The sequence below is a fragment of the Zootoca vivipara genome, chromosome Z1 (assembly GCF_965207765.1).
Source record: "Zootoca vivipara chromosome Z1, rZooViv2.hap1.1, whole genome shotgun sequence".
Classification (NCBI taxonomy): domain Eukaryota; kingdom Metazoa; phylum Chordata; class Lepidosauria; order Squamata; family Lacertidae; genus Zootoca; species Zootoca vivipara.
In genome coordinates, this window is record NC_142583.1 from 2,760,933 (window position 1) to 2,784,648 (window position 23,716).

The 23,716-nt window shown below is 44.6% G+C and overlaps 1 protein-coding gene across 4 annotated transcripts in view; it reads left to right on the forward strand.

Moving 5' to 3' along the window:
- The first annotated feature begins 9,774 nt into the window (after window positions 1-9,774).
- Window positions 9,775-23,716, forward strand: part of BOD1L1 (biorientation of chromosomes in cell division 1 like 1) — a 43,669-nt gene continuing 29,727 nt past the window's right edge. For all 4 annotated transcript variants that reach the window (XR_015946912.1, XR_015946913.1, XM_035112021.3 and 1 more), the window contains exons 1-9: window positions 9,775-10,136; window positions 14,021-14,145; window positions 15,662-15,852; window positions 16,817-17,443; window positions 17,756-17,905; window positions 20,859-21,025; window positions 21,796-21,910; window positions 22,089-22,233; window positions 23,466-23,541. Coding sequence is in view for 2 of the 4 variants with exons in the window: in XM_035112021.3 (XP_034967912.3) it covers window positions 9,849-10,136; window positions 14,021-14,145; window positions 15,662-15,852; window positions 16,817-17,443; window positions 17,756-17,905; window positions 20,859-21,025; window positions 21,796-21,910; window positions 22,089-22,233; window positions 23,466-23,541 (1,884 nt within the window). In the remaining 2 variants the exon portion in view is untranslated. The remainder of the gene's footprint in view (window positions 10,137-14,020; window positions 14,146-15,661; window positions 15,853-16,816; window positions 17,444-17,755; window positions 17,906-20,858; window positions 21,026-21,795; window positions 21,911-22,088; window positions 22,234-23,465; window positions 23,542-23,716) is intronic.

The following is a 23,716-nucleotide window of genomic DNA, read 5'->3' on the forward strand; positions in this document are numbered from 1 at the left end:
AGAATAAATATCGACATCCTGGGCATCAGTGAACTAAAATGGAAGGGAATGGGTGAATTCAGTTCGGGTGACTATCATATCTACTACTGTGGGCAAGAATCCTGTAGAAGAAATGGAGTGGCCCTCATAGTCAACAAAAGAGTGGCAAAAGCTGTAATGGGTTGCAATCTCAAAAATGACAGAATGATCTCGATACGAATCCAAGGCAGACCTTTTAACATCACAGTAATCCAAGTTTATGCACCAACTACCGGTGCTGAAGAAAGTGAAATTGACCAATTCTATGAAGACCTACAACACCTTCTAGAAATGACACCAAAGAAGGATGTTCTTCTCATTACAGGGGATTGGAATGCTAAAGTAGGGAATCAAGAGATAAAAGGAACAACTGGCAAGTTTGGCCTTGGAGTTCAAAATGAAGCAGGGCAAAGGCTAATAGAGTTCTGTCAAGAGAACAAGCTGGTCATCACAAACACTCTCTTCCAACAACACAAGAGACGACTCTACACATGGATATCACCAAATGGGCAGCATCGAAATCAGATTGATTATATTTTCTGCAGCCAAAGATGGAGAAGCTCTATACAGTCAGCAAAAACAAGACCTGGAGCTGACTGTAACTCAGATCATCAGCTTCTTACAGCAAAATTCCAGCTTAAAATGAAGAAAGTAGGAAAAACCACTGGGCCACTAAGATACAATCTGAATCAAATCCCTTATGAATACACAGTGGAAGTGAGGAACAGGTTTAAGGATTTAGATTTGGTGGACAGAGTGCCTGAAGAACTATGGATGGAGGCTCGTAACATTATACAGGAGGCAGCAACGAAAACCATCCCAAGGAAAAGGAAATGCAAGAAGGCAAAATGGCTGTCCAACGAGGCCTTACGAATAGCGGAGGAGAGGAGGCAAGCAAAATGCAAGGGAGATAGGGAAAGATACAGGAAACTGAATGCAGATTTCCAAAAAACAGCAAGGAGAGATAAGAGGGTCTTCTTAAATGAGCAATGCAAAGAAATAGAGGAAAACAATAGAATGGGGAAAACCAGAGATCTGTTCAAGAAAATTGGAGATATGAAAGGAACATTTCGTACAAAGATTACCATAATCAAGGACAAAAGTGGTAAGGACCTAACAGAAGCAGAAGACATCAAGAAGAGGTGGCAAGAATACACAGAGGAATTATACCAGAAAGATGTGGAGGTCTCGTACACCCCAGGTAGTGTGGTTGCTGACCTTGAGCCAGACATCTTGGAGAGTGAAGTCAAATGGGCCTTAGAAAGCACTGCTAATAACAAAGCCAGTGGAAGTGATGATATTCCAGCTGAACTATTTAAAATTTTAAAAGATGATGCTGTTAAGGTGCTACACCCAATATGCCAGCAAGTTTGGAAAACTCAGCAATGGCCAGAGGATTGGAGAAGATCAGTCTACATCCCAATTCCAAAGAAGGGCAGTGCCAAAGAATGCTCCAACTACCGCACAATTGCGCTCATTTCACACGCTAGCAAGGTTATGCTTAAAATTCTACAAGGCAGGCTTAGGCAGTATGTGGACCGAGAACTCCCAGAAGTGCAAGCTGGATTTCGAAAGGGCAGAGGAACCAGAGACCAAATAGCAAACATGCGCTGGATTATGGAGAAAGCTAGAGAGTTCCAGAAAAACGTCTACTTCTGCTTCATTGACTATGCAAAAGCCTTTGACTGTGTCGACCACAGCAAACTATGGCAAGTTCTTAAAGAAATGGGAGTGCCTGATCACCTCATCTGTCTCCTGAGAAATCTCTATGTGGGACAAGAAGCTACAGTTAGAACTGGATATGGAACAACTGAGTGGTTCAAAATTGGGAAAGGAGTACGACAAGGTTGTATATTGTCTCCCTGCTTATTTAACTTATATGCAGAATTCATCATGCGAAAGGCTGGACTAGATGAATCCCAAGCAGGAATTAAGATTGCCGGAAGAAATATCAACAACCTCAGATATGCAGATGACACAACCTTGATGGCAGAAAGTGAGGAGGAATTAAAGAACCTTTTAATGAGGGTGAAAGAGGAGAGCGCAAAATATGGTCTGAAGCTCAACATCAAAAAAACCAAGATCATGGCCACTGGTCCCATCACCTCCTGGCAAATAGAAGGGGAAGAAATGGAGGCAGTGAGAGATTTTACTTTCTTGGGCTCCTTGATCACTGCAGATGGTGACAGCAGTCACGAAATTAAAAGACGCCTGCTTCTTGGGAGAAAAGCAATGACAAACCTAGACAGCATCTTAAAAAGCAGAGACATCACCTTGCCGACAAAGGTCCGTATAGTTAAAGCTATGGTTTTCCCAGTAGTGATGTATGGAAGTGAGAGCTGGACCATAAAGAAGGCTGATCGCCGAAGAATTGATGCTCTTGAATTATGGTGCTGGAGGAGACTCTTGAGAGTCCCATGGACTGCTAGAAGATCAAACCTATCAATTCTTAAGGAAATCAGCCCTGAGTGCTCCCTGGAAGGACAGATCGTGAAGCTGAGGCTCCAATACTTTGGCCACCTCATGAGAAGAGAAGAATCCTTGGAAAAGACCCTGATGTTGGGAAAGATTGAGGGCACTAGGAGAAGGGGACGACAGAGGACAAGATGGTTGGACAGTGTTCTCGAAGCTACGAACATGAGTTTGACCAAACTACGGGAGGCAGTGCAAGACAGGAGTGCCTGGCGTGCTATGGTCCATGGGGTCACGAAGAGTCGGACACGACTAAACGACTAAACAACAACAACAACAAGAAAAAGCAGGACATTCCGGGATCGAATCAGAAACCAGGATGGCTTCTGTAAATCCGGGACCGTCCCTGAAAAATGGGGACACTTGGAGGGTCTGTAAACATAAATACATCATACCACTAAAAATTCATAAGAAAATCTAATATTCTTATACAAAGGCTTGCAGTTCATATACACATATACAGAAACAACTCCCCTCAGCCCCCCCCCCCCAACAGCAACCATAGGAAACACCAACAGCAGAAGAAAATCTGCTGAGTCCATAATAGCCGGGTTTGGGGAGGCAGGGGGAGAGGTAAGTGCTTAGATGTCAGAGAAGGCACCAGGCAGACCTCACCAGGGAGATCCTTGCACGGATGGGGAGCCATATCTGTATCTAGATCCAGTTCTAGAAGTATCACACTCTTGGGAAATGTGTTTATTTGACAAAAGTTTAGACCGTTTAATTCAGAAAAACAAAACGCAAATCTGATCACACAAATGTTTCATAAGAATGGTAAAAGGTAATGAAGTGGAAAAACATGGAGCCGCAGGCTGGCTGCAATCTTAATTGCACTTCCTTGGGAGGAAACCCCATGGAATTCAAAAGGACTTGCTTCTGAATGGTAAAGGGAAAAGGGAAAGGACCCCGGGTGGTTGGGTCCAGTCAAAGGCAACCATGGGGTGCGGCGCTCATCTTGCCAAGGGAGCCAGCATTTGTCCACTGACAGCTTTCCGGGTCATGTGGCCAGAATGACTAAACCGCTTCTGATGCAACAGGACACTGTGACATGCCTAGACACAAAAGCTGTGCCGCCACCATTCAATCTGCTCTCCCAGAGATAAATGGACATAGGTAAATGTTTGGTTGAGAACCTCAACCTCTTCCAGGTCCAAAATAGCCTGGGTCACTTCTTCAACTAAATCAAATACATTTGGGGCCCTAGATGGGTATTCTGAAGAACATCAAAACAAAGAAAGCTATTTTGTTTGCGGGTAGAAGTGGATGAAGTATGCAGGCAAGGCCACCCCTTGGGAGGACATGAATCCTGCCCAATCTCATGGATGGCTGCTGTGGAAGAGCTGTTCCAGTTTTGAGATGGGAAGGAAAGAAATCAGCATACACTTGCATGCTGGGTGGGACGTTTAGATTAAATATAGCTAAGTTTTATTTTAGAACATTAATTCCCTGCACTTTAATGTGTACATATGACGAGTTTCTTTAAAACCAGCAGGCAATTGGAATGGCAGTGAGAGATTTTACTTTCTTGGGCTCCATGATCACTGCAGATGGTGACAGCAGTCACGAAATTAAAAGACGCCTGCTTCTTGGGAGAAAAGCAATGACAAACCTAGACAGCATCTTAAAAAGCAGAGACATCACCTTGCCGACAAAGGTCCGTATAGTTAAAGCTATGGTTTTCCCAGTAGTGATGTATGTAAGTGAGAGCTGGACCATAAAGAAGGCTGATCGCCTCGCTGAAGAATAGATGCTTTTGAATTATGGTGCTGGAGGAGACTCTTGAAAGTCCCATGGACTGCAAGAAGATCAAACCTATCCATTCTTAAGGAAATCAGCCCTGAGTGCTCCCTGGAAGGACAGATCGTGAAGCTGAGGCTCCAAGACTTTGGCCACCTCATGAGAAGAGAAGAATCCTTGGAAAAGACCCTGATGTTGGGAAAGATTGAGGGCACTAGGAGAAGGGGACGACAGAGGACAAGATGGTTGGACAGTGTTCTCGAAGCTACGAACATGAGTTTGACCAAACTACGGGAGGCAGTGCAAGACAGGAGTGCCTGGCGTGCTATGGTCCATGGGGTCACGAAGAGTCGGACACGACTAAACGACTAAACAACAACAACAACAAGAAAAAGCAGGACATTCCGGGATCGAATCAGAAACCAGGATGGCTTCTGTAAATCCGGGACCGTCCCTGAAAAATGGGGACACTTGGAGGGTCTGTAAACATAAATACATCATACCACTAAAAATTCATAAGAAAATCTAACATTCTTATACAAAGGCTTGCAGTTCATATACACATATACAGAAACAACTCCCCTCAGCCCCCCCCAACAGCAACCATAGGAAACACCAACAGCAGAAGAAAATCTGCTGAGTCCATAATAGCCGGGTTTGGGGAGGCAGGGGGAGAGGTAAGTGCTTAGATGTCAGAGAAGGCACCAGGCAGACCTCACCAGGGAGATCCTTGCACGGATGGGGAGCCATATCTGTATCTAGATCCAGTTCTAGAAGTATCACACTCTTGGGAAATGTGTTTATTTGACAAAAGTTTAGACCGTTTAATTCAGAAAAACAAAACGCAAATCTGATCACACAAATGTTTCATAAGAATGGTAAAAGGTAATGAAGTGGAAAAACATGGAGCCGCAGGCTGGCTGCAATCTTAATTGCACTTCCTTGGGAGGAAACCCCATGGAATTCAAAAGGACTTGCTTCTGAATGGTAAAGGGAAAAGGGAAAGGACCCCGGGTGGTTGGGTCCAGTCAAAGGCAACCATGGGGTGCGGCGCTCATCTTGCCAAGGGAGCCAGCATTTGTCCACTGACAGCTTTCCGGGTCATGTGGCCAGAATGACTAAACCGCTTCTGATGCAACAGGACACTGTGACATGCCTAGACACAAAAGCTGTGCCGCCACCATTCAATCTGCTCTCCCAGAGATAAATGGACATAGGTAAATGTTTGGTTGAGAACCTCAACCTCTTCCAGGTCCAAAATAGCCTGGGTCACTTCTTCAACTAAATCAAATACATTTGGGGCCCTAGATGGGTATTCTGAAGAACATCAAAACAAAGAAAGCTATTTTGTTTGCGGGTAGAAGTGGATGAAGTATGCAGGCAAGGCCACCCCTTGGGAGGACATGAATCCTGCCCAATCTCATGGATGGCTGCTGTGGAAGAGCTGTTCCAGTTTTGAGATGGGAAGGAAAGAAATCAGCATACACTTGCATGCTGGGTGGGACGTTTAGATTAAATATAGCTAAGTTTTATTTTAGAACATTAATTCCCTGCACTTTAATGTGTACATATGACGAGTTTCTTTAAAACCAGCAGGCAATTGGAATGGCAGTGAGAGATTTTACTTTCTTGGGCTCCATGATCACTGCAGATGGTGACAGCAGTCACGAAATTAAAAGACGCCTGCTTCTTGGGAGAAAAGCAATGACAAACCTAGACAGCATCTTAAAAAGCAGAGACATCACCTTGCCGACAAAGGTCCGTATAGTTAAAGCTATGGTTTTCCCAGTAGTGATGTATGTAAGTGAGAGCTGGACCATAAAGAAGGCTGATCGCCTCGCTGAAGAATAGATGCTTTTGAATTATGGTGCTGGAGGAGACTCTTGAAAGTCCCATGGACTGCAAGAAGATCAAACCTATCCATTCTTAAGGAAATCAGCCCTGAGTGCTCACTGGAAGGACAGATCGTGAAGCTGAGGCTCCAAGACTTTGGCCACCTCATGAGAAGAGAAGACTCCCTGGAAAAGACTCTGATGTTGGGAAAGATTGAGGGCACTAGGAGAAGGGGACGACAGAGGACGAGATGGATGGACAGTGTTCTCGAAGCCACCAACATGAGTCTGACCAAACTGTGGGAGGCAGTGGAAGACAGGAGTGCCTGGCATGCTCTGGTCCAAGGGATCACGAAGAGTTAGACATGACTACACAACTAAACAAAAACAACAAAAAATACAACAGATGCATCCATATCATAGAATCATAGAATTGTCGAATTGTAGAGCTGGAAGGGACCCTGAGGGTCCTCTAGTCCAGCCCCCTGCAATGCAGGAATCTCAGCCAGAGCATCCATGACAGATGGCCATCCAGCCTCTGCTTAAAAACCTGCAAGGAAGGAGAGTCTGCCACCTTCTGAGGGAGTCCTTTCTACAAGTTTTAAAGCAAACTGCTGAAGCAAGCATCTAAATATTACATATGAGTTCTAGCCTGAGATCTCAAGTTGTTTGCCATGGAGGCATAGCCTATTTATGCAGTATGTACAGTAGTTCAAAAGGCGCAAGCTGGTGTTGGGCATTGCTGGTTGGCCTCAAAGACTCAAACTCACCATTAAGGAGCAGAGTTTTTAAAAGGTAAGACATTGCCACCTGCTGGCACAATGCTTTAACAGCATGTGTAAACAAGCAAAGATTTACATAAGCAAATCTTGAACAAAGGCTTTATTTGTCTTGCCTAACCCATCTAAACCAAAGAGCACCATTCAGTGATTTGGAGGGTGGGGGTGGGTGGGAGATCGCTCTCTTTTATACAAAGCAGCTGCTGTGAGCAAACATGAAGCAGCTGGCAGTGGTTCTTGACCCTTTGGGGTCACCTCACATGTGACGTTCTCCAGGCAAACACTGAATGGTCCATATGGCAGACAGCAGGTAAAGAGGGTGCATAAAGCAGCATAAGAAAGGGAATATTTGGATACCTGTGGTCATCTGAACTATGCACCCGTTCTCATGTACGCACAATGCACTGTCATGCTATGACATTTGACTATCCTAAATTTGGGGAATATTGACATTCAGTGGGAATACTGTGAAACTGAGATAAATTGTGTGACTGACCAAAAAGGTGCATTGGGGAATACTGAAAACACCAATCAGACATTTCCTAGTGAATCATAGAATCGCAGAATTGTAGAGTTGGAAGGGATCCCGAGGATCATCTAGTCCAACCCCTTGCAATGCAGGAATCTCAACTAAAGCATCCATGACAGATACTGTACCTTCCAACCTCTGCTTAAAAACCTCCAAGGAAGCAGAGTTCACAACCTCCCTAGGAAGACTCTTCCACAGTTGAACAGCTCTTACTGTCAGAAAGTTCTCCCTGGTGTTGAAGATATTCACAGTTAACATTTATCTCTCGCCCCCACTTTTCAGGCATTTGGGTAGCTGTCCACATTCTCTGATACATTTCTGAGTTTCAGAACATTAATAAAATTGGTGTGGGATTCATCCGATTTTCTACACTAAGTGATACATGCACACATTTAATCGCAAACAATTTTAAGTGGGGCCTATTTTTGAGTTGGAAGGAGGGTAAAGAACGAATTCAACATGTTAATGGCAGCTCAGACCCCTTTTATGTAGTGCTGGGCCAAACATTCGCCTGTGAGAACTTGTGGCTCAAGATTCAGAGGCTTGGGGAGAGGGGGGCAGTGTTTAGGCTGAGTGAGATTTGCTTTCGGTCCACTCCCACTGCAACCGATAACTAATCCCAAAACTTGGGCTAAATTTCATCTGTCCCCTAGAATCACTGAGATGAGATGGTGGAAGAAGATACTGTACAGACAATTCCAGATGAGACTTTTAACATAATCGCCTGTAATCAAGGAGGAAGCGATTGCCGTTGAAGAGCTATAAAAACACAAGAGATCTGCTGACTTTCCTTGGTCTGGGTAAATTGTCAGTGAGGGCACTTGTCTCTGGGCTTTTAGCCAGCTGGCCTGCTGCCTCCCATGCTTGGATCTGAGCACCTGGTACTTTAAAAGCTGCTCATATGAGGAGCAAATCAGATGTGATGTATGGGATCCATGGCTGGGTGTTCTGACTCATATGCAGGCGACTCCTCACTTATGTAGGGGTTACATTCTTGGCCCCTGCGCATGTAAGTGAAATATCATAAAGTGAGGGGGAAAACCATCTAAACACCCTTTAAACGCCCTCTCTGCCACTTTCTCTTCTATACATACAAAAAATACTGCATCCAAAAATATCCGCAATAGAATTGAAGCTCTGGGGCTGGCAAGAGACTGGAGGGTGCCTAGGATAAGCGGCCCCTGCACTATCCTCCACATAAGCTGTTAGGTGGGGAGGCTGAGCAGCATTTTTAAAAGCCTCTGGTCTCTTCAGGGCTTTCTCCGCCCTGATGTCCTCTTCGGGCTCCAGAAAGGGTTTCCTTGTGAGCCATGCTCTCTCCTCCCATTTCCAGGTTTGAATTACTTAATTATTTCTCAATGTCACACGTAGACGCAGTTGTGTGCCAGTGAGGGAATGCCAAGAGAAAGAGAGCACGCAAAATCTCCTGAGAGCCCCACAAGATCTTGCCGTGACTCAGAAGTTGCCCCTGCAGCCACGTCTCCAGCTCTGGGGAATTGATGGCGGCAGTGAGATCTTGCCAGAAGCTGCAGCCATTTCTCCTCACTTCTGCAGGGACAAGCAGGGCACCACCCCTTGGGATTCTGCCGCCCAAGGTGGGGGCCTCTGTCCACCTCATGTACAGGCTGGTCCTTCTATTATCCTCCAAAGGAGGAAAACACAGTATGAGTAGGGCTGTACTAAATATCGTAGAACCAGTGCTTTTGGGGGAGGAGAACGCAGGGGTACACATACCCCTAAACATTTTGTGAATCTTTGCACTTTTGTCCATTTACTGTACAGTATTTATTTTTCCCAATTTGAACTATAAAATGGTGATTTTCTTGAGGCAAAATGAGAGTACCCCTAAACATTTTTTTAAGAAAAAAAGCAGAGTAGAACACATTTTTCATGTTCAAGCCTATCATTTATTAGGTTCGCGGCTTCAGTTCTTGACATCTCCAGGTAGGATTGAAGAAGAATCATGCCTGAACCCCTAGACACCTGCTCCAAGTCAGGGTAGATAATATAAGCCTCAAGATGGTGCAGGGTCTATATTTCATTCTGTTCCATTCCATTCCATTCTATTTCATTCTGTTCCATTGCATTGCATTCCGTTCTATTCTGTTCTATTCCATTCCATTCAACTCCATTCCCCGCCTTTTCCCCAGACAGAGAACCTAGGAGGCTTCCAGCAAAGAAACACATTCCCAGGGGCGGAGCCAAGAACAAGGGGGCGTGGCCTTCAGAACGTCGTCGCACGTCTGTTTTGTTTGCCCCCTCTGCTGCTGCGCGCACGCGTACTTTGGCCGGCGAAATAGCGCCCACCCACCTCCCACGGTCGCCTTATGGGCCGACGGTGCCGCTCTTCCCCCCTCGCGTTTCGTTGTCTTACACTTCCGGTACAGTCCTTTTCCGCTTCCGGGTTGAGGCGGAGAGGGCGGAGCGCCGCCGCCGCTGCTGCTGCTTCCTCGGTAACCAGCCGCTGCGTGAGGAAGCAACATGTCCAGCAGCGGCAGCGCCGTAGCCGCAACAGCAGCACCAGCGGCGACGGCCTCGGCGGCGGCGACGACAGCGACAACAAAAACAGCCTCGCCTCCTGCCCAGCCGCCGCCGCCTCCCCCTCCGCCGCCTCCGCCGCCGCCTCAGCCGCAGCCTCCGCCGCCTCTCCCCGGCACCTCCTCGGCCGCCGCCGAGCCAGAGCTCGTCTCCCTCATCCTCAACCGCCTCAAGAGCCAAGGCCTCTTCGACCAGTTCCGCCGCGACTGCCTGGCCGACGTGGACACCAAGGTGAGGGGACGGCGCTCGGGGTCCCACGGGGTGGTGGCCCTTCGCCTCAGGGGGCGCGTCGGACTCGCGCCCTCCCGCCACACCCACACCTGGTGCCCGCCTCGGACCAGCCCCTGGCGGCAGCAGGAGGCGCTTCTGGAATCGTTCCCCCGTCGGATAGCAGAAGCTCTTCCTGTTGAGTGCCTGCCTGCCTGCCAGAGGCGTGGAGGCGAAGGGCTGCAGCTCGGTGGTAGAGCCGTGTGCTTCTTGCATGCACAGGAGGGACCAGAGCCCTGTCCTTGGTATTAACGTCATTGCTATTAAGTTTATTTACACAAATATACGCCCTGCCCCTCCCCGCCCTACAAGAGGGACTCAAGCCGTTTTAAGGACAAGAATAAGAACTGCTGAAAAAGTAGAAGAAGAAAACTTTAATAGACTTGAAACTGTCCATCTATCTATCAGAGGCTCCACGTTGCACCTGACATTGGGGGGAGGGGCGTGTGACGTGAGTTGCACACTCAATTGTTAAAAAGAAGCCCAGTGCAGAGCCCAGCCGTGCAGCATGGCCTTGTGCTTGGCCACTGGCCTCCATAGCTGGCCCTGTGGGCAAAGTGAGCCAGGCAGAAGGGGCAGTTGTAATGGGACTTGTAGTCCCACTGCCCCAGAGGCAGGACTGGGAGGTGTGGCAGAGGCAGAGGTGTTGGTCTTAGAGCAGGGTATCTGTCCCCAGAGGGGGGTGCTCAGGACTGGGGGGGGGGGCTGAGTCCCACCCAAAGAGACATCAAGAGGCTGAAGACACCTCTGCCCCCTAGAGTTGGTGTGTGTTTCTCAAACTTGGGTCTCCAGCTGTTGTTGGACTCCAACACTCATCATCCCTAGCTAGCAGGAATGATGGGTGTTGTAGTTTGGAGACCTAAGTTTGAGAAACAGAGATCTGTTAAAACCATGCAAATAATTACAGTAATAAAAACAGCAGGGCACCTGCCCCTCCTATTAAAAGCAGTCTTTTCCTAAAGGTCTGTTGGGAATGACAACGAGCCAGCCTAGCATCTCTAGGTAAGAAATTCCAAAGTTGCCTGGGAGCAGCCACCACTGAGAAGGCTCCTCTGTTTGAAGCCCCAAAACTGTGGCCAGTCAGTGCAGGCAATATGGAGCTAGACTTGTTTTGAGGTAGCTTCCTGTGCTGCTGTGGCTTGGGGTGTAGAGTAGAAGCTTTGGGTTGGGGTGGGCTGCTGGCAGACTAATGGGCAGAGCCTGGCGGTGCCTAGCAGTTTGGGATGTGTGGTTTAATGGATGTGGGTTTTACCTAAAAGTGAAAACAGAGACAAGTATAAAACAGCTCTTCTCTTCTTCTCTGCTCTAAATAAATATGAATTATAACCTGCAAAAAAAAAAAACAGCTCTTCTCCTTTAATTCTCTACCTTTGTGCTGTGAATTTGCTCCCTAACCAGAATTTTTAAGGTGAAAGTGGAAAGCATGAGGTGTCAGGTCAAACAGAAGACCTTGCAATCCTAGTTGCCAGGCAATCAAGAAAGGTACCAAAGCTCTGCCCTCACCTGACCACTATTGTGAATGCTCATCCATCTCCTGTTTTCCTCTTCCCTAGGCTAGTATCTTAATGACATAGATCTCACTGTGGTAGGAAATTTGTGTGTGGGCTGTGCCACTTCGGACTGAAGGTGCAGACTCATATGATAGAATGATTTGCAATTCAAAAACATGCTTTGTGTTTAGTTAGTTGTTGAGGAGAAAGGTCCTAGTCTAGTTGCTGGCATGCTAGCTTTCTTCATGTGAGGATTAGTGGTGGTGGTGGTGGAAGACCATGTGAACTTTCCACCTGCACTTAGAAAAGTTACTGACCAGAGACAATTTTCCTACCTAATTGAGAACTAGGCTATTGTAGTATGCATTGAGTGCAGATTTATTGTCGAAAGGCAGCTAAAATTTCAAATAACAGTAGTGTGTGAGGATGTGTCTGCATGTATACTGCAAGTGCAGTAGAGTACTCAGTGCTATTTTTCCAGACAAAGAGGTGTAGGAACTCACCATGAGTGCCTCCCTTGTTCCCTCACAATGGGGCCGACCTGAGAGGCACCAGAACTGAGTTCTGGCTGAAAAAAACCCATGCGTTATTTAAAACAAATTACAGTGGTACCTCAGTGGTACCAACACAATTGGTTCTGGAGGTCTGTTCATAAACTGAAGCGTTCATAAACTGAAGCGAACTTTCCCATTGAAAGTAATGGAAAGTGGATTAATCTGTTCCAGACGGTCCGCGGAGTACTTAAACTGAAGCGAACTTTCCCATTGAAAGTAATGGAAAGTGGATTAATCCGTTCCAGGCGGGTCTGCGGAGTACTCAACCTGAAGCGTACTTAACCCGAAGCATGGGTGTAATTGGTTCCGGAAGTCTGTTCATAAACTGAAGTGTTCATAAACTGAAGCGAACTTTCCCATTGAAAGTAATGGAAAGTGAATTAATCCGTTCCAGATGGGTCCGCGGCATTCGTAAACTGAACATTCGTAAACCAAGGTGTTCATGCTAAATTTCATAACAAGCCAACTTCAAGCCATGTCTGGCTTCTTAAAATTGTTGTTCTTGTTGTTGTTGTTTAGTTGTGTCCTACTCTTCGTGACCCCATTCAGGCTTTTCAACATAGTGCTAAACCTGTCAGTTTGCATTTCATAAGTGCAGAAAGTATTGATCTGATGTGTAGAAATCTTTCCCATTCTACTTACAGTGGTGCCTCGCTTTACGAATGCCCTGCTTAACGAAATTTCCGCTATACGAATGGATTTTGCGATCGGAGGTTGCCTCGCAAGACGACGAGGTTTTCTATGGCCGCCGCTTCGTCTTGCGAAGCGTGGCCATAAAAACCTCCGATCACAAAACCTATTTGCAAAAGGCATTCGTCTAGCAAAAGGGGAACCAGCTGTAGGAAGGGAAGAAGGCAAAGAAAGATCAGCTGAGAGGCGCTGACAGCTGTCAGCGCCTCTCAGCTGATCTTCCTTTGCCTTCTTCCAGCTGCGGCTGGTTCCCCTTTGTTTTCCACTGGTCTCTGCCGGTTGCCTTGAGCAGTGAGGGGCAACCGGCAGAGACCAGCGGAACACTAGCGCGGAAAGAAGGCAAAAGTCTTTCCCCGCCTCGTGTCCGATCCAGGCGGGAGGTGGCGGCAAGGAGAAGCTCTTCTCCCGTCGCCGCCTCCCGCCACGCACAGCCGGCATTGAGCGCAGCTTCGGAGACCTCCGAAGCTGCGCTCAATGTCGGGGGAGGCAGGCGGGAGGCAGCGACGGGAGAAGCTCTTCTCCCATCGCCGCCTCCCGCCACGCACAGCCAGCATTGAGCGCAGCTTCGGAGACCTGTTTGCAGGGAAATTTTCTTTAAATTAAAACATTTGTTCCTCTGCCCCAGTTGGAGAAGGCTGGTGTGTATTATGTATTTCCTCCCCCTTTTTAATTGAGTCTCTTTAAGCTATGGTGTGTTATCCATAGCTGCCAAGTTTTCCCTTTTCTCGCAAGGAAGCCTATTCAGCATAAGGGAAAATCCCTTTAAAAAAGGGATAACTTGGCAGCTATGGTGTTATCAAACTAATAGACTAGACACATTAAATCAATGGGCTTAGTGACTACCGTACCTTAAATCCATGGATTTCAGTGAGACTACTGAGTATGAATAAGTGAGATCCCACCCATAGATCTTAAATTGATTGGGTGGTATTCAGCTAAGTTTTACTCAAGAGTAGACCCAATGAGATTAGTAAATATAATTTAAGCCCATTAATTTTAATGGGTCTACACTGAGTTAAACTTAGTTAAGTACCTTCCATGGTGTCCAATCTCATGAATGCCAAGGATATGCTAATAGGAAGTTTCACATAGCATTTCTCATTTTTCCTTTTAGCCTGCTTATCAGAACTTGAGGCAGCGGGTGGACAACTTTGTTTCAAACCATCTAGCAACTCATACATGGAGTCCTCACCTGAACAAGAACCAACTGAGAAACAATATTAGACAACAGGTTCTCAAGTAAGTTTCATTCCTTAAAATGCAGCAATGCCTAATGTAGTTGCATTGGAGAAAACAATACAGGGGTCCAACAAAAGCTTTTTAGTGGTGTTCAGATAGCTGCTGACACATCATAAATTAAAACACCCTTCATTTCAATACCCATTTGACAGGGGTGGGAGTGGGAAGACTGCTCTTTGAGTCATTATGACAACTTACTAGTGTCTGAATTTAGTAGGAAGTTCACAGAAATATAAGAAATCATACGTATTGTATTGATCACTTTTACTGCTTAACCTAAGAAATTGGATCTCCTCTCCATTTTCTTAACATAGAAAGAGCACTTACTAGTTTCAAGAGCAATTTAGGGAGTAGTGTTTAATAGATCACCATGTTTCAACTTGAGGATATTACAAGTGTAGGCTTTGCTATGTTTAAATACAAATAAATTCATATTTATTTCCATATCAGGTTATTATATTTTGAAAGCCAGATATTTACTATAGCTGTCTTCAGCACCATTGGGGTACAGTTTACCCCAATTACCAACCAAGCATTAAAGGGAAATAGAGCTTTTATACAGTCTCAGAAGGTACAATTTAGGTTCATTAAATGCTTTAAGTGTCCTATGAGTTAATACCTAACTCATTCTCCAAGCGTGGAGCCTTATGTAGCCAAAATGGCACCATCCATTCACAAGTGGGAGTTATCAGAAGGCTTGTGGCATCTTCCCAAACTTGCAGAACATAAGAAATATTTAGTGGGGGAGCCTTAATGGGAACTGGGGCTACATTTTTACCTAAAATCATTTGGAAAATTGGTAATACTTTAACTTTCTAATTCTCTCTCTCTCTCTCTCTCTCTCTCTCTGGGGGTGTATGTGTGTCTGTATTGCAATGACCATAGTCTACAAACAATGAAAATTTGATTGGCTGACTTAAAAGATAAAGAAGAGTATTTCTATCGGCTTGAAGCAAAAATGAAGTATTACTTTTTAGCAAGTGTATTCATTGTGTGTGCTTCAGCAGTTTTATCCCCATAATGGGCAGCCAAGTATTTTCCCGCTGCTCCTCCCCAAGAAGTAAACAAGTTTGAAGCTTTATTATTATAGTGCATTATTATAAGAGAGCTGGGGTAGGGTAGTGGCTAAGAGTGTGACCTATGAACCAGGAAGATACAACTTCAAACACAGCAGTAAATTTCATATGTGTTGTTAGGCTAATGACTCTTTGTCACTATCATATACATGCAAGCTTTGTAATATGCAGATGAATCTGGAGTATCTTATTAGGCTGTTGGGAACCCCAAGAATATATATGATTAAGTCTTTGCACAACTGAAATAAGCTCTTACTATTATTATCTTCTTCTTCCTGTACAGAGTTGTTGTTGTTGTTCTTTAGTCGTTTAGTTGTGTCCGACTCTTCGTGACCCCATGGACCAAAGCATGCCAGGCACTCCTGTCTTCATTACAGGACTAATATGAGGTGAACTTCCTGGACAGAAATAGGCTCTTTTATGTTGTCATTTTGTTTCAGATCTGGAATGCTAGAATCTGGAATTGACAGAATAATTTCTCAAGTTGTCGATCCAAAGATCAATCACATATTCAGGCCACAAGTAGAGAAGGCTGTCCATGAATTTTTAGCCACATTAAGCCACAAAGAGGAGGCCAGTCCCATCGCAGCTGCACCTGAGGAAAAACCAGACACTTCTGTTCTGATGCAAGGTATTTATATCCATTGCTCCCGGCAGAACTGATGTGCTATGAAGTCTTAATTTGGAGCTTGGTGACTATGTAAGCAGATGGAAAGGTATCAAGGAAGGGAAGTTGAAGTTTAGCCTCCCAACTTCTAAGTAAGTGTTTATGTTGCAATCTTACCAGTTCTCCAGTATAGGAGATGGTCTGAAATTGAGTTGAGTCCTAATTAATTATCATGATTTCCTTCAAGGATCAATTATATGTAGGGTGATTCTGTGATTTATTCTACTCATAATGATCCAGAGCAGAACTCCAATATATAGTTAGCAGAGTAAAAACTTAAACACGTTGCAGGATTCCCAAAAAATAGACCAGAGGCAATTGTATTTCATCCAGCAGAGCTTTACTGCTACTGAATAAAAATGAGCATAATGGTCACAAATCCAATACATTCAGGATTGGCACTGTCCATAAGAAGTCCAGTTGCAGCAGACTTAACTTAAACTTGCAATAATTTATAATAAGACTAAACCTTAACACTAAGCGTACTATATACAAAACACCAGGCAGTTGGAAAGAGAGATGAAGAAGAGAGTGAAACCCAGGCTCCTTCTGGCCTGCATGACCTTGACAGAAAAAGATAACAGAATCAGTTTAAGCCAGCTGTACTCAGCTTCTCTGAAGGAATAACCCAAACATTTGTTTCTATCACACAAAGAAGCTTCCACAAATCTTGAATTAATTAGAATAGGAAAAATTTCTACACATCAGATCAATACTTCCTGTGCTAAGAAATGCAAACTGACAGATCCCACACACACACACCCCAAAAAAATCTTTGACCACATTGGACATACATGAAACCTGCAGTATTCCCTCCCCCCCCCCAATTCCTCACGTTTCTTTTTTGCTTTAATAAATGAGACATAAATGTAAGAACAGATTTTCTGACTAATTGATGACATTTGTTCTTTACTTAACTTCTTTGAAGGTGTTCCTGCTTCCACTCCAAGCACAAATGTAGCTAATGATGCTATGTCCATTTTGGAAACGATCACTTCTCTAAACCAAGAAGCAAGTGCAGCCAGGGCATCCACAGAAGCAACAAATTCAAAGACTAGTGACAGAGTTCCCAAAAAACTCCTGTCTCAGCAGAGCATAGATGGTGGTATAGAGAAGGACGGTGGTATAGAGAATTCAGAAGATCTGCTAGATGGAGAGAAATTGCTCTGTGACTCTGCAGAAGAAAGCTCTGAACCAGTATCCAACTCAGAAGATGTAAATAACTTATTTTCTTCAAGTGAAGAAGGGAAAAGTCTGTTAAAAGAAATCAACAGTTTGGTTAACCCAAGCAAGGAAGCTGTGCAGGAAAGTGATGAGCAGAAAAGTAAACCGATGGCCCAAAGTGATAGGAAAATAGAGAGCATGGAGAAAGGAGAGAGGAAAAAGGAGAAGAAAGAAAAATCTGAGAAAAAGTTGGACCGCTTGAAAAAGAGTGGTGACGATCTAAAGGCTAAAGAAGAGAAGTCCATGAAAGATAGAGAGGCAGAAACAACCAAATATTCCGCTCCGGAGAAGAACAGTAGTAAGCACAAAGCAATTGAAAGTACAAAAGAAGGTATAAAAACCACAGGTGGCCACGCAATAGGAGGGTGGGGCGGGGCTATTTGGGTTGATAAGAAAGTTCTAATTTCTGTAGTGTTAGAAAGCAAATATTTGCAACAGCATTTTGTTGCTTATGTGTACTTAAAGGAGTGCCATTTTTTTCATCTGCAATTTGATGGCAAACTTTAAGAGACCAGAAACAGCTTTCCATGCAATGTTTGAAGGATGAAAATTGTTAAGCCTCCCCCAAGGCATTCGTGTAAGCCATTTCCACTTGTTTGTGGGACTCTGGGCCCATGTTTTAAGAGATCTTCCTTTCTTTCAGAACTAGTTTTGGAGGATTCTGATGTTGATATACTCAGTGATATCACTGTTAGCTCTGTGCACACCAGTGATCTTTCTTCCTTTGAAGAACAAAGTGAAGATGAAGTTGCACTTTCAGACAGCACAGAAGAAGGAGAGATCGTTTCTGATGGTAAGGTAACAGTCCTAAATCTGTACTGGATTTAACTTCCTAGCCAGGAGAAAGCAAAATGTGAGCATTTTTCTTTAAATATGCATCTTTGACCACTAGTCCTAGTAGCTAGAGATGCTGGGAGTTGTCCTAACAGCTGGGGACCCAAGTTTGAGAGATAATGTGTTATACTGATTTTGATATAGAGTTTAAGTTGTTAACATCTGATTGCAGTAATGGCTGGCGGTGGAGGGTGCTGCTACTTCCCTGGCCTCTCAGTACAGGTGTCACTGCTAGTAATCATGAGGTTCAGGGGCGAGGCAGGAGGGAGGTTCATGCAGGTGCCGCAGTGGAGCCAATCAAATGCTTCCTTTGCTGGGTCTGCAGTGCACAAACCTCCCTGCTGATTTGCCTCTCTTAGCTACCAGTAGTGACTTGATTAGGAAGCCACACCACTTTGCCATCTGCTACTATCTGCCCTAAATGCATACACGAGAGCATTCATGCAGGCTCACACAAACATACACACTGATCTCTAGGTACAAGACAGTAAAAATATTTTTCATCAGTATTGAAATGTAATTGGTCAAAAATGAATTGAGCATACAGTTCAGTAGCAGAGGTGTTACATGCTCTCACATAGGCAACCTATTTTCATACAGGGTTAAATTTGCTGTGTTCTGTGCAGTTTGAAAATTGCAGAGCTGTGGGCACAAAACTTTTAAATTAATCTGCAGCCAAATGCTAGGCTTGTCTTTACTATCTCATTAATCCCATGTAATCAGTTAATTGAGAGTTTCCCTAAGTATAATATCAGTGTACTGGATGAAGAAAAGATCACCAGTGTTGAAGCAATGATTCTTCAACATCAACTTTGTTGGACTGGTCATGTTGTGCGGATGTCTGATTATTGTCTTCCAAAGCAACTACTCTATTCCGAACTTAAAAATGGAAAGCATAATGCTGGTGGTCAACAAAAGAGGTTTAAAGACTGTCTCAAGGCAAATCTTAAAAAATGTAATATAAACACCGACAACTGGGAAACACTGGCCTGCAAGCGCTCCAGTTGGAGAACAGCCTTCACCAAAGGTGTCATGGACTTTGAAGACACTCAAACTCAGAATGCAAGGGAGAAATGTGCTAAGAGGAAGGCACGCTTGGCAAATCCACACCGTGATCAACTCCTGCCCGGGAACCAATGTCCCCACTGTGGAACGACGTTGGCCTCCACAGTCACTTACGCTCATTGTTAAAACGGTGTTTATGGAAGACAATCTTACTCGGCTATGAAGGATCGCCAAAGAAGAAGAAGAATCTAAATGGGGTGTTCAGTTAGGGCTGTACACAGGCCCCTGATCCACCCTGTGGCTGAAATCTGTGGCCCATGGATCAGGTTGATATGCCCTGTGCCACCTGGGGATCACCTTGGAGCTGTCCCCCAAACAATTAGGGGATTGGAGTACATTTTTAATGGGTTTTAAAACCATATTTTAACATTCAGTTAAAATGGGGCTTTAAAATGATCAGGGATGGGGGTGCACCATAACTGCAGAATAGGATCCTGTCTGGTGCTGCTTTGCAAAGTGGCTTTCCTGCAGGAAATCTTGCAGAGTAGGACCCACCACCCATGGAATCAATGCCTCTGCTCAACAGCTGTTGCATCAATTCTGTGGGGCATCAAGGCAGGAAGGAGACGTGTGGAATTGGGCCTACCTTCTCCCAGAAGGCAGCTGACAGCCAGGTAAGTCTTGGATGTATTGCACAGTTTTCTGGCCCAGCCAGGTCTGGCCCAGTTTATCTGCCTCTACTTCTGCCTGCTGTCCCATCCTTTGACAGCGACAAATCTGTCTGGACCAAGACAACCATCAGGATCACCTCACCAAACAGGACAGAGCAAGATCAACCAAACCAACACATCACAGAGGGACCAACACAGCCTGACTCAGGGAAGTTCATGGCTATGTACTTGAGTTGTCTGAGTGCTCCAAATAAGCCCCATTTGGCTTGGCCCTCATCTAAATCCAGTGCTCAGCCTAGGGTTCATCAGGCTATCTATTCAAATGCTAATACATTTTCTGATTTTAGTGGATATGCCTGTGCTACATCACAAATTTAAACCAACGCATACCTTCAAGAAATTGCTGCCGAGACAGCTAGGTAGTCTATGATCCTGTTGCAATATTTCAATTTCCAGAATCCTTGCCAACTTGCCTTGTAGCACCTGGGTACTAAGTGCTCTATGTTGCTGTTTATTAACAAATAAACAAACAGATTTGGGGGATTTAAGCTCTCCCTTAGTTTTAGATGTGTGGGAAAACAAGGCAAGAATTTGAAGAGATCTGTGTAAGCAAAGAAGAAGAGGAGGAGGAGGAGTTTGGATTTGATATCCCGCTTCATCACTACCCGAAGGAGTCTCAAAGCGGCTAACATTCTCCTTTCCCTTCCTCCCCCACGACAAACACTCTGTGAGGTGAGTGGGGCTGAGAGACTTCAGAGAAGTGTGACTAGCCCAAGGTCACCCAGCAGCTGCATGTGGAGGAGTGGAGACTTGAACCCGGTTCACCAGATTATGAGTCTACCGCTCTTAACCACTACACCACACTGGCCAGGTGGGAAAGCTTGCCTTGGGTGGCTGATTTTTCACTTCCAGCTTCTGCATTGAGTGCTGCTCCAGTAGGTCCCCTGACTGCCAGTATCAGATTTTGAGGTGGAACACAAGGAGCTACAGTAGGAAGAAGGCAGAAAGGTACTTTTGTTCACATGGAACTTTCTGCCTGTCCCTTTCATCCCAACCTAGATCTGACTTTTAAAAACATCTTTCCGTTAAGGTTGGGGTGGGCTACTTGTGTCCTTCCAGATGTTTGTTGGGCCCCAGTTCCTATTATCCCTGAACTTCGCCTTTACTGATCTTGCATGGCACCAGGTTCCTTATCCATGATGTCTAGTAACCTTCATTGTCTCAATGTTTCTCTAGATGACGAAGAAGAAAATCAGGTCAAAAGAAAGCCAGAGGCTGATTGGGCCAGCAATAAAAAAACAAAACCTGGCCGACACGCTTACGTCCATAAGCCTTACCTCTACTCCAAGTATTATAGTGATTCTGATGATGAAGGGACTGTGGAGCAACGCCGCCAGTCTGTTGTAAGTTTGGTTTATTTTTATTTATTTTTAACATTTGTTTAGCAAAGAAATTAGAACAAGAAAACAATCTAAACTGCAAACACAATACATGCGTAGACATTTCAGGGATAAGAAACTGCTTCTCTCCTTTGTTCTGACCTATTTTGGAATGCTTGGAACAAAACTAGTACAGTTTGGACCAGTGTTGTGCCATTCTCAAGCCTCATGCTGATTATCAATTAATGTGGCAGTCAGCCATTCCTAGTGAAACCTCTTTTGACCTCCAGTCTTTTCAAGAGGCATTTCTGCAGACTTGGCTCTGGTGTGCTTATGTCCAGTAGTCATGTCTTGAGGAACTCTTAATTTCTTCTTCGGATGAACTTCTGTCCATTGGAGAGGGTTTTGTTTTACATTTCAGAATAGATTGGTACTGTGTCCAAATTGAGTTAATTTGCTTGATTACAATTTCTGGGGAGAGGGGGTTTACTTTGCAGACAAGAAAGTACAATCGAAAGGGTTGTTAGGTTTTTAAAAATCATATTGTGGGGTTTTTTTCAATAAAACGTAAACAGTTATGCCCAGCATCTAGAGAAGCCTGTGCATGACAAGAATAGGGTTTTCAGGTTTTGCTTTCTTGGAACAGTCCTTCATACCTCATTGAGTGCCATGGAAGATGCTCTTCTAGCCTTCAGGGAAGGTTTCTGGGGAGACATAGAGGCTGCTGCTGGAAGTGGGGTAGTGAAAACATGCTTTGGATCCCATCATATGAACTCCCATTTTCTTATCTTTAGGCTAGAGAAAAAGAAGAGAGACTGCTAAGGAGAAGGCTTAACAGAGAAAAACTTGAAGAAAAGCGGAAACAGAAAGCTGCAGAAAAAACAAAAACACTGAAATGTGCAAATCAAGGTGCTGAGCTGTACTTCAGACGAACATTTCTTGTGCTGTTTTCTATTTGCGAGTTAGTTGCCTTTTTGCAGAAGAGAGTGTATACTTAATTTAGTACTCTCCAAACAATTTATTTCATTTTGCATCCAAAATAACAATATCAGAAATTTCAGCTTGAGACTTTACTGTGTCGTTCTAGGTAGAAGCACTCAAAACCTGGAAGAGACTCCTGCCAGAGGACTTGAATTGAAAGCCAGCGGAGCCAGCATCAAGGATGTGCTGAAAGAACAAAGATTTTTAGAAAAGAAAGTAGCCCTCAGCAGGAAAAGGAAGAGAGAGTCAAGGTACATAAAATTAGTACGTTTTGCATATTACAAAGTGCAAATCCTTTGAAAGTAGTAGAGATACAGTCTGAAATAGTTTGAACCCCCTCTAAGGTTCACAAACCTCTGGTCTCACAGTTCACCCACCCAAGATCATGTTAGTAGCAGGCAGCAGTCTTTTAAGAGAGCGCATTGCAGGAAAGTCTTGATCCCAGAGAGCTTCAGTTAATGACGTCTTAACTATTTTTGAAGTACAACTGAGATGTCAGGCTGCATTCTGTTTTAGCCCTTTTCTAGCATTAATGAAAGTATGGGAAGACATCTTTTCAGCAAACCCACTAGTGTGAGGAGAGTTCTTCCATCCCACCTTCCTTCACCCTTGGTGCATCTGTCGCCCCCCAGGAGTCTCTGCAGGGTTCTTGGGGTCTTTCCATTTAAGGCTCGAATTTGCCTCCCCCCCCCCCAATTGTAGCATCCCCAATGCAAACAGGAGCTTTATCTTAAAAAACAAACCTAGTTCTGTATATTTCAAAAATAAAGCATTCTTTTTGTCCAGACCTATCTTTTATCCCTAATATTCAGCCATCCATTAACTTCAAGAATTGGCCTTCCCTTTATCCAAGTCAATCTTGCTCTCGTGTGTTGTGCACTTGGGTTCTCTTTGGATCCTGCTAAGCCCTTGTGAAATTATAAGGCCCTCATTATTTCCTTTAGATTCCAGGAACAATATTTTACTTAGAGTATATTACTCTCATTTAATCTGCCAGCAGTGTTGAAATTCTAAAGTATATCCTGGTGGACACTATTAGACTATCTGCTGCCTCTGCAGCTTTGGGGAGACAGCTCCACTTGAAGAAATTTGTAGAGCTGCTACAGGGAATTACGTCCATACTTGCACTAGGCATTGCAGCCTCCCCCAGCCTGTAGATGTTTTAGGCCGGTGGTTCCCAACCTTTTTTTGACCATGCCTCACCTAAGCATCTCTAAAATCCTGATGCCCCCCATGACATATAATTCTTATTAGTAAAAAAGTGAACTCCTGTTCACATGGAGCAAGCCTAAAAGGCCATTAACCTGGTCTACTCAAGCTTCCAAATTACTTCCCTTAAAAATCAAATTGCCCCCCCCCTGTGGGGCATGTGCCCCACATTGGGAACCACGGTATTAGGCCCATAAACCATGACCATTGGCTGCACTGATAGGTGATGATGGGAGTTGTAACCCAAGACATCCCTTTTTTATTATTCTTTCAGGCATGAAGAAGACAGCAAGAAGAAAAAATGTGAACAGCTTGAGGAGGATCCTGGAGAACCTCGGAAGATTACTGAAGTAAGTCCCTAATTTAAACTTTGGTTCTTGTTCTGTAAGACTGTAAGCTTGATCTGTACCTTTAAAATTCAAAGATATGAACTAGTCTTGTCTGCACTGCAATACTGTTGTATAGGTTTTAAGCCAGGCATCCCCAAACTTCGGCTCTCCAGATGTTTTGGACTACAATTCCCAT